Raw genomic sequence first — 11776 nt, forward strand, 5'->3', positions numbered from 1 at the left:
AATTCAAAGACAACAATTTTAGGGAAAGATTTTTTCAAACAGGCTAAGCTGATTTTGTGACATGCACTAAAATACCACGACCTTTGTGAATTTCATCAGATATAACATATCCATTATTTGATAATGTTCAATCAAACTAAGAGTCAACGTAATTCATCTCTTATGTCTGTTCGTTAAACTATATCTACTAAGTTTGATGCAGTGTGCCATCTGTCTTAATGGTTTCCATCTGGGCAACTTTTCGCTTGAAATTATTATTCATAATTACCATAAACGCAGTATCCTGAATCCACTTCTGTGGATTTCAAGGACATTTCAAGTATATCTTGATGACTGAGACTAAGAAAAACATTTTAGCCGTGTTTACATGGAAATTACAGCACTAACAATTCCAAGATCAAAGAAAAGCATCATAATGTTAATGATAATTAATGTGGACCTGAAAAAGAAACATTTGTATCAAGACACCTGTTCCTTTTTGTTAAACCTGGCAAGAGAACTAAATGAAAGGATTTGGCAATCATGGCCATAATTTCCAGGAACATGTATGACTAATATCAGTTAAAGTAGCATGAATATAATTTGCATCCAATGTTAATGATGTGCCCTATTCATGTTCTGTGTTTTGGACTAGTATTAGCCTTGAAGAGGGTTCTGAATGGTCTTACGTAAGTCTCTGATTTGAAAGGCCGGTCATATTCAGCACTTAAGAGTCAGACACTATTATATTATCAAAGACCAACAAAGCCCTTTCCTCTCCCAAACTACTAGGAATAGTGAAGCTAGCTAAATATGGTAAAAGCAGCATGACAGATTGTCTTCATTGCACCTGCTACCATAGCTCCTTTGGTAGAGTATGGTGCTAACAATACCACTGTTGTGTGTTTGACTTCCAGGGAACACACATAATGAATAAATGATATGTATGCTATGTCTGTTACTCTACTCTTTTGAAGAACGTGAAAATGACATCTGAAGCACTGACCTCCTCCTGGATGATGCTTGACCGGATGCCAGCTTTCAGTATCAGTAAAACTCTGCTCTCTAAACACATGAAAACTCCTTCATTGAGAATTAAATGTTCTCTTAGAAGGGTCTAAATATTTCACATTTAACTTCATATATTGGTAAACTATTTAGTTATAATGTAGCAAAGCAGGTTTAGATGCAGAAGTGTCATTTCTTTGTTGTTCTCCTTAAACCTGCACTACAAAATGTTAACCTCTCTATCGCCATCATTGGTGGAAACATAAAACTGCAGACTTAGTTTTACCTCGGTTGTGAGTCGACGCTGCTCTTCTGCACAGATGACTCTGATAGTTTGAGGGTGCATGGATGAATGTTATCACCATATCTTGCTAGCTACACAAAGATTAACTAAGAAGAAAATCCTATAAGATGTACATCTGAAAAATATGCTATCGGAGCAAGTAGCATAAAGTAGCCACCACTGTAGCCTAACCATATTTTCTAAGTATTGACATGACTATAAAATACTTAATTTGGAATAAATTAGCCCCAATTCTCTTTAGATGATTTAACCTCAGTTCACTATGCCTTACTGTAGTGAATTGAGGTAAGGGAAGAACACCATTTGTGCAATAATCAGTGTTGGGGGTAACACATTACAAGTAACGCGACTTACGTAATCAGATTGCTTTTTTCAAGTAACTAGTAAAATAATGCATTACTTTTTAATTTGCAAGAAAATATCTATGATACTTTTTCAAATAAGTAACTCCAGTTACTTGTTTCCCATTTATTGATTGCCAGCTCTTCTGTCCACATGTTGAGAGAAATTGGGAGTAAGACGTAACTTATAGAATAATTGCAAAAATGCATTAATTCATCTCACTCGCAAAAAAACTTCAGTATTCCTCAAGATGAATAAAAAGTGAAATGCAACTCAGAATATGATGCAAACCTGCAATAATTAAATGTTAAATAACACAAATATCCGTTATGTATTTAATCCCATTATATTAACCAATGTCTTTGCTGCTTCAATTCAACCATACTAATAAGCAAAAAGTACTCTAGATAAACGCCTGAGGCGTATTCATTTCACTTTTGGTGTGAAAAGGCTTTTGCATTTGCCAAAAATATAACTTTTTTGTATTAAACCAAACAAGCAAGCCCTGCCCAGATTTAAAAAGTAACGCAAAAGTAACAATGCATTACTTTTCATAAAAAGTAATATTTAGTTGTAATGCATTACTTTTAAAAGTAACTTTCCACAACACTGTCAATAATGGTATTTGGTTCACTTCTATCCAAGAGGTCTTTCATATTGCATAACGTCAAGAACTGCGATTAACATCAAATTAAGGACCACGTGAGGCATAAAAACGAGCACAGAGATTAAAGACAAATGTAAAGCATAGAGCTGTCTTTATGGGTGTAGCATTTTCCTCGACATACAATATTTTAACACAATGAGTGTATCTTGTCAGACAAAGAGAAAGATGTGAAAAGAACAGAGAGAGCAAATATCACACAGTAGTTTCAATGTTTTCAATAATCTCCACAATGGATTTGGAAGGGGACAGTAGGGTGCATTCATCCTGTTCCCATAGACTTCCTGGACTGGAGTGTCCTTCAGTGCTAAGTTCGTCCTCTTCCTCAGACTCTTCCTCACAGGACTCCAGATAGTGTCCTCCCAACGCGTTGATCCCTGAGTCCTCGGAGTTGGAGGGCGAAGAGCAGTGGCCCATTTTTGGTCCTTTAACAGTCTCCTCAACAGTCCGCTGCTGTTTCTGTGGTGTCAGAGAGGCGGGGTTTATTTGAGGTGGAGTGGGAGGGGCCTCCGTGTGAACTGGGGGCCGCTGAACGTAGCACATCTTGCCGTTTATGCGTTTGACAATGTAGTCATCGATAAACAGTTCAGCAATGTTGCAGTATTTGGGAGATTCAGGACAAGGTGGAGGCAGGAAACAGGGGGAGATGCGGAGGAAGCGCTCAGTCAGAGAGATGGACAGATCGATGGTGTCGGTGCAGTCAGATGGAGCAGCCGGCACAGATGTGCTGGGTAGCTGAGCGACATTGGTCATGGGCTGGTAGACATATTTACCTGGACAGAGTAAAAGGAGATCATTACCTGGATGTGTCAAAGCACATACTAATTTGTGCATTAAAATTGTATTACCTGAAGACTGAAGCAAGCAGTAAAATCAATCTGAGGCTTTGGGAATATTTAGGTAGCAAAGCTTTAAAGGAATAGTTTACCCAAAAATTTGCTTAAAATGTACTCACCCTCAGGCCATCACATAGAGGAGTTAGTTTCTTCATCAGAACAGATTTGGAGACATTTAGCATTCCATCATTTGCTCACTAATGGATCCTCTGCAGTGAATGGGTGCCGGCAGACTGAGAGTGCAAACCACTGATGAAAACATCACAATAATACACTACTAATCCACATGATTTCACTCTAGAAACAACTAAACCAATAAGCCGTGCTTGATCTGTGCATATTTCTCTCCTGATTCAGATGATAAAAATGTCTGAATGATTGATTTGTTTCTTACAAACATGCAGCTTTTCACTTCACAAGATGTTAATTGATGGATTAGAGTCATGTGAATTACTTGTGGATTATTGTGATGTTCTTATCAGCTGTTTGGACTGACGGCACCCATTCACTGAAGAGGATCTGTTAGTGAGCAATTGATGTGATGCTAAATTTCTCTAAATCTGTTCCGATGGAGAAGCAAACTCATCTTCATCTTGGATGGCCTCTGGGTGAGTAAATATTCAGCAAATTTTTATTTTTGGGAGAACTGTTCCTTTAAGTATAACTGAGGCGTCCAGAAAAAAATTAAAATAAAATATGCATTAAAATGCACAGGATGCTTCATTATGTACAGTCTCAGTCTGCAGTGCACTGCAGTATCATCATTTACAAATCAATCTGTTTTGTTTTTATTAAACCACACATATCAATATCTCACACAGAGAAAGTTATTCAAAAACCTGTGGCGTGCATCTACATGCCGATGAATACTACTGGCACATACTAGTTTAGTTCATTTTTGGATATGCTGTCATAAAAGTAACTAATCAAAAATCTAAAAGTGTCAAAAGTAATTTCATTGAAACATATTTCTTTACATAATAAAAAACCTGTGCACATTTAGAGTAGTCAGAGATAAAAATGAATAATCCAAATAGGTTATGCTTTAATCCACTGAGGTTGTATTACAGTGCAGTAATACTACAGAATGAATTACACAGGGCTTATTATACACGTTATAGCATTTTATTTTATCATAGTCCACAAAGAACATGATCGTTTGCCTTTGCATCTTACTGTAGCTATAATATTTCTATGCAAAAATAACCTCTATTGTGATTGGTTAACCTCTCTGCATATGAAATGAGAAACAGCCCCACAGCCAAGCAGCTGAATGTTCAATAGGCTTTGATATGTATGTGTGGACGTTTATTGTGAACGTCTTTTTTATTAAGGGCAATGTTTATTTTTTAACCAAAAAAAAAAGACAGTGTGTCATCCATTCACATCAAAAGCTACAACTGATCGAATGTGTGAAATACATGTTTAATCTGTTGGCTGTACAACCATGTTGGAAGACATACAACATGCTCATATTCCACAATGACATTGTCAAGATTTATTGGACCATAATTGTGAGATAATGGTTCAGGGAGTCCTGAGCTTAGCCTCACTGGAAGTCTTTGGTACGCTGAGTTAAGCCTGTTGGGTCATATATTGGGTAGTTTTTGTGTTACCCAGCCGTTGGGTCAATGACAGCTGAAACTATGACTAAACAACCCAGCGTGGGGTTACTGCACTTCTTCAGTTAAATAAAGGTTTGGTATTTACTGTGTTGTAAATGATTTTATTCTATGCAACACAACATACAGGGATGAGATGTCAGTCAGCTAAACGTGTCAGCAACAGTCGTCTCGCATGATGGAAACACCATTTGCCAAGAATAACTAACTGATTTTATTTGTTATAATACTGAATTTAATTTATTTTTATATTAAAATATGTTCTCTAATCTCAGTACTGTTTGTTCATGGGCTGGTTATGGTATCAGTCATCTTTCATCTAAGAGTGAAACGCAAGGCGGTGGTCTGAGGATCGCAATTCAATTTGTCTCATGTTTCTGTCCTTGTCACGGTGCACACAGCAGGGAGGAACAAGAAACACGCATACGAGGACGTAACTCAAATAATAACCTTCTTTAATGAGGGCAGGGCAGGGCAGGGCAGGGCAGGGCAGGGCAGGGCAGGGCAGGGCAGGGCAGGGCAGGGCAGGGCAGGACAGGGCAGGGCAGGGCAGGGCAGGGCAGGCATCAATCACCGGGGAGTAACGAGTTGACCAGACGACATACCACAACACAGACAGGACTTAAATACCAGGATAATTAACGAAACACACCTGGAACAGAATAAACTACTAATTACATTAAACGAGGAAAGGAAACAAACCAAATATGGGCACGGAAACACAGGGAGCACGTGGAAACACAAGACACACACAACAGAGGTCTGACAGTCCATGGGTGTTCTTGCTTATTAATAAATGTTCATCTTTTGATTATTACTGTTATTTCTAGTAATTCTGTGTGTGATTTCTAATTTCCAGCCCATTTTAAGACAGTAAAAATTATAGCAATTTTTAAACAACAGTTGAGTTAAAACAACCCACCATGCATTCTGTCCAATATTAAGCCTGTGCTGGGTTGCCAAATAACCCTGAAATGGTTGTTTTTAACCCAGCATTTTTGTTGGAGTCAGTTTTACAGAGTAATTCGACTCTTCCATTGTCAATACAAGATCTTAGCCAAACATTATTGCAACTCTTGATGGAAATAAATGGTGTGATGTTGCATACAATGAATGCACAATGTAATCAAAGCTAAAGGTGGTCCAAAGAAATATTCAAGAGTGCAACTTTTTTGGACAGGCAGTGTAAAATCGACTCTAGCACATCCCAAAGACTTTCAATGGGGTCAAGCTCAGGACTCCGAGGTGGCCAATCTTTCATTAGTTGAGCCTGATCAATCTTGACATCTGGATTTATCTTGGAATATGGGCAGAAGTACATCTTCCAACATTGTTGTTTGAGAAATAAAAAGCTAATCACTGCATCAGTTAGGGTCAGTCAGCCAGAAACATAATCACTGCAATAATTATTCAATCTTAAAATTCGAAAAAATTTGAATCCAGACGGTGACTTGTTTTTTGTTTTTTTGGCCAGGCAGTATATCAGAAGTTTGATCAAGGGGAATTTTTTGGTCACATTTGTCATTTTGTGATTCAGGAGAGTGCTTTGTTGAAAAATTGTCCAAATAAAAAAAAAGTCCAGAGAGGGAGGGACATACGGCACCATACAGCTCATTTCCGTTCCACACATCTGGCAGAATTCAGCCGGGGTATGATCAGGACATCTATGACAACACTAATCTCCTGTTATCTAAAGCCCAGATCAACATCCACTCATTCACTCATGGCCTTTGACAGTAACTCTCTCGTCTTGTGTCTCTTTGTCTAAGTGTCTTTCTCGCATGCTCAATCTCCGTCTTTCTCTTTCACAAAAGCATCCCCTGAATTATAAAGAAGTCAGCTCTACAGAGATAACATATGACAGCAACCCCATCCATCCCATTTACTTCCACAGAATGGATTTATAGGGGACACTTAGGAAAGTATAAGACAGCAACTGTCAAATATCTTGTGTCTGGTGCTGCAAACAGATGACTGCGCCAGGTTTTAACTGACTAAATGTAGCAACACTACTAACTAAACCACATTTTAAAACGGCATGAGAGTAGCTTTTACAGTATTTGAGATAGTGTAATAAAAATATGTAATAATATAGTATATTTTTAATGCAAAGATTTCCAAGTTATTCCACGCAGAGCTACAAAAATGACTAAAACGCTGTATTATGCATGCCAGGCCAGTAGATGTTGTCACTTTGTAAAGAAACTCACGCATACCTATATGTTGTGTAAATGACCCCTCAAGATAATTGTGAGCACAAAAAGATAAAGCACAAAACTAAATATGGTTTCTAATATGTTCTTTTAAAGTGTTAATATGTACCTTGCACCATTTAGGAGTAAATCAGGTACAAAGATGCACCTTTTAGCTTTTGCTAAACAACTTTATACCTTTTTAAGCACACAATTATTGTAGCCCTGAGATTTAATATGATTTCTGTAATAAATTCATGAGTAGAACTTAATAAACATATCTTGCCGAGAAAAGCAAAGACAACAAAAGCAACACAAAAGCAAAACAAACTCATTACATTCTAATGAGATTCCAAACATGTCCTGTGAAAAGTGCAAATGAAGCAAACTATCTCAACTCAGCGGAACACAATTATTTCGCAATACTTTTCTCATGTGCAATCAACAATAGAGGTTCCGCTTGTACGATTCAGCATTCGTTTACAGACTTCTTTCAGTTCTTTGTTTTATAAATCTGTTGGACAAAGAACCGGATCTCCAAGCCAGAACAGAGCTCACAGAGGAAATCAATGTTTGACAGCTGGAGCTGAAGGCACAGTGCCAGAAACAGGAGGCTTCCTTCTCTACGTTTCACACATGGCCACATAACATCACTAAGCAGCACGTACAAGCCTGAAGCACAGACGCCACTCTCACAGCTTCTGCTTTCTCACCACAGCCCTGGATTTACTCAAAATATGACTGGATACTGTCAAACACAGCTGAGCAAAGCCAACTGTATCACTTGTGGTGCTGTGGAACAGCAATATTAATAAATCATCACAATGTACACCATAACACAGTGATGTCCTGAAAGGGGCTCTCATTGCACCCTAAGAAGAGGTAAGACACAATAAAGACTTTCTACAATGGAAACAGAATCGCATTTGAAAGGATTTAGGGGATTTATGTTGTTTTGGCATTGAGCACAATCTCAGTACTCATTCAGTGGGGTCAGTAAGATTTTTTTTTAAATAAATTGTTCTTATGCTCACCAAGGCTGCTTTTATTTTATAAAAAATACATTGTGAAATAATATTACAATACAAAATCATTGTTTTCTATTTGAATATATTGTAAAATATAATTTATTCCTGTGATGGCAAAGCTGAATTTGCAGCATAATTACGCCAGTCTTCAGTTTCACATGATTATTCTAATATGCTGATTGCTCAAGAAACATTATTATTAGTGTTAAAAACAGTTATGCTGCTTAATATTTTTGTGAAAAGCCATCCATACATTTTTTCTTTCATATTTTTTGATAAATCGAAGGCTCAAAACAACAGCATTTATTTGAAATAGATATCTTTTATAAGATTAAAAATGCCTTTGCTGTCACTTTTGATCAATTTAATGCATCCTTGCTGAATAATAGTATTACTTTATTTCGGAAAAACTTTAAACGGTAGTGTACCTCTCCACGAACGATCTGTAGATCTTTCATAAGATAATGAGTGCTCCACCTGATAATGAGCCACAGATGGGGTTGTGAATAGCAGTTACCATTTTTGCTATAGGTCTGCAACACAGTTATGCATTAGAGATCCAGGATTTCCAGCCATTAATTATTTAACAGAACAGGCATACTAAACAATACATATCGGGGTGAGCATGCTGTGTTTGTAATTTTATGGTACATTTAGTGCTTCTCACAATGGCGCACCAGTCAGTAGTTATATCACAGGGCAAGTGTGCTGGCTGATAAACCACGAGCATGCATTAACATAATGCTTTGTTATTGCAATAACGCTAGATTAAAGCTGTCATAGTGTGCACAGACTGATAAAGGACATACACGTATTTAAGAAACACTGAGTGTCTCCCACCATCCTATAGTCCAGATTCATTATTTTGCATCTTCATATCTCATGTGTGCATTAATGAAAGGTAAAAACTATTACACTATCACAATATATGCTAACACAATGATGAAGTAGTCATAAAGCAGGTTGCATAGCTGCATTTGCAGACCAGTATTACATTCTGCAGTGAATTTATGCTTACAGACATGCTTTTATTGATCAAATAAATACATAATTAGAGTACCCATTCTGAGCTGTACAAGTAATCACAAACATAGACAAGCTACCTGATCAGCTTTTACACCAAAATAATGGTGTAGAAAAAAATCTGTGTGTAGAACCTACTCTGAGGGCCATTGAGGATAATATTCTTTTATTATTTGACGGCTGAACTCAATAAAGTTCAGTTCCCCTGACGGAAGTGTCATGAGAGGGTATTAAATACCGTTTGATCAGTTCACACAGTTCCCTCACGCTGACATTTACCTCCCTTAAACACAACGAAAGCCTTTACAATCACTCAGGAGCTGAACTCATTCAGAAGGACGTGAACTAGAGGAAGTGAACATCCTGCTAAAGGAGCTGTCGCTTCCTGTGTGTACGCTGATGGCCGGTGGATCCAGGGTCGTGTCAAGATAACAACTGACTGGAGAATATAGAGGTGGCGTCAAGGTTCAGGTGGGGTGAGGTCTGCTTAGATAAAGTCAAATATAAAGGTTAACCCTCACGCTGGATTTGCTGGGGAGATATTTCTGGCGAGATATTCATGGCTGACACATCTTGCTTACTAAGAAATTCTCAAAAACATACGAAGCCATATAATGCTGAAAAAGCCTCCAAGCGACACCAGACAACAGTTTCTGATGACAGCACAAGCTCATAAATGTTCCCAAAGCAGCTGTGACAGTAAATAAGAAAAAAAGGTTGTGCCATCATAAACACAGCGCCTTATATTTATCAAATAAATGCCATATTTGAAATCCTAGGTTCATAAAAATAGTGAATAAAATGAAATATTGTGCATGTATTCACTATATTTTCCTGCAAGATGATTGATGGCGAATTATTTCATTCTACTACATGTTTGGGCAGTGAGCTTTATTAATCATACTGTCAGCTGCATTATTGTCCCTTTATTGTGTGGCGTGAATGCTACTTTGTACTACTCCGCATTTCAGACACTTATTGTATTATCAGGTGATGCATTGAATGCATTTGCATGTCAGAAGTTGGGCACTTACAGTGACACCAGCCCAAATGGCAGCACCAGTGCAGTTTGAAACACTTTCCGTGGCTGTGTGTCGCGCAGATGGACAGTCCATCACAGGGAAGAAAGTCCGGCCTGCCAGCACAGCTTTTGGCCAGAGCTTGAGCTTCATCTAACTTATCGCTCTTCAAAGCCTTCTGAGCTCCGGTGTAAGCCATGGTTACTGTAACTGAAGAGACATGCAATGCAAATACACCGTGTTACCTACTGACTTAACATGCATTACAAATTGGAAAGTTTTAGTTTAAAATATTAAGGAATACTATTTATTTAGGACACACTTACTTTATATGAAAGAGTCCATACCAAATGTAATACTGTTTTCACATTTTATTTTACAGTATTATATAATATTACCATGTGATACCATTGCAGTTATGTAAAATATTACTGTATTAAAAATAAATGAAGAAGGGCAGAGTGTTAGTCTCACATAATAAGAACTACACAAGTATATGGAGTTTGGTTTTGCTTACCTTGTTCAGGTTTGAGCACTTACAGCTGATGATGATGATTTCCTGCCATCACACGACATCCCTGTCCCTGACATTTTCCCATATTAAACTGACAAATTGCTTCTCGATGAGGATAATCCTTGGCTTTTCATAGATTTCCAGAGAAATATCAATTGTTAAAACACCGGTGGCTGCCAGATCTCTACTGAGGAACAGTCGTGCATGTGAAGGGGTCCTGCAGCGCTGGCTATTTAAAGAGGAGAAAAAGCTCATCAAAGCAGCACAGACTGAAACTAATGTGAAACAAGAGGCCGGTGTCGCGTGAGCTCCTGGCGCTGCTGCCGCTGCTGCGGGACTGAGCTGCTCGCCTCGCGCGCGGACAGATATTATACTGCACACAGCGGCAGTGGCGACACGTGACCAGCAGACGGCGCTATAATCCCCGAGAGACATTACTAAGGTTTTCTCATTTACATAGTAATTGTATTGTAAGGTGCACAAAGAAACAAAGAAAGAGCTTTAGAGAGATAAAAAAAAAATAAAAAAATGTGTGTGTATATATATATATATATATATATATATATATATATATAATAAAAAAACTATATTATACATTTATCCTTGGTAGGTAATTATTATAGTGGTAAAAACAGAGCAAATATATGAAATGTTGGAAAGTTTTCGGCACTTTGTGAACATTTAAAACAATGCCGTAAAAATGCATTGTTTAATCCATTTAATCCCACCGACCATAAAAAAGGTTTTCATTTATAAAGCTCTTAAAGCTTTACTGACTAATGTTTTAGTGCACTTCCAGCAAATATGGAAAAAATAAAGGGTCTCAATTAAATATGTGCAGTTGTCATACGACCAGAGCAGATTATTTCCTGTTTGCAGCTTGAGAAGATCATAACTGCATCAAAGCTCCAAAACAAAAGCCTAGTAAAGTGTGTTAACATAAAGATATGACAAAGATTTTTAGCACTCATTATCTTTAAGGTGTCTAATATTAATCTATCAATTCACATATATTCAGTTTTGTTGTGTGGTCATAGAATGAGTAAATATGTTGATGGTGGGATAACAGTGAATTTAGGTAGCCTATACAATATAAATCCAGTTACACTAAAATGCTGCGATGACAAAATATTGCACTAAATTAAAAGTTCAAATGTACAATATTGATGTAGTTTTTTTGTCTTTTATCTCATTGTTCCTATCAATGTCGTATAAGGGTTTTTTATGCATAATAGTAACCCTAGA

The 11776-nt window shown here is 37.5% G+C and overlaps 1 protein-coding gene across 1 annotated transcript; it reads right to left on the bottom strand.

Annotated features, from left to right (window-relative positions):
* Positions 1-2363: 2363 nt before the first annotated feature.
* LOC306875824 (UPF0524 protein C3orf70 homolog B) lies at positions 2364-10875 on the bottom strand. Its single transcript, XM_079426570.1, has 3 exons — positions 10535-10875; positions 10033-10227; positions 2364-3070 (listed from the first exon to the last, which is right to left on the bottom strand). Exons 2-3 carry the CDS (start codon positions 10214-10216, stop codon positions 2493-2495), a joined length of 762 nt encoding a protein of 253 aa, XP_079282696.1. The 5' UTR covers positions 10217-10227; positions 10535-10875; the 3' UTR covers positions 2364-2492.
* Positions 10876-11776: the final 901 nt, after the last annotated feature.

Source organism: Barbus barbus (assembly GCF_936440315.1).
Source record: "Barbus barbus genome assembly, chromosome: 10".
Taxonomy (NCBI): domain Eukaryota; kingdom Metazoa; phylum Chordata; class Actinopteri; order Cypriniformes; family Cyprinidae; genus Barbus; species Barbus barbus.

Coding starts and splice junctions, on each gene's coding strand:
- LOC306875824 (XM_079426570.1), bottom strand. CDS start 10,216: ATGGCTTACACCGGAGCTCAGAAGGCTTTGAAGAGCGATAAGTTAGAT. Junction 3,071..10,032: donor CCATTTGGGCTGGTGTCACT/GTAAGTGCCCAA, acceptor TACTCTGTCCAG/GTAAATATGTCTACCAGCCC.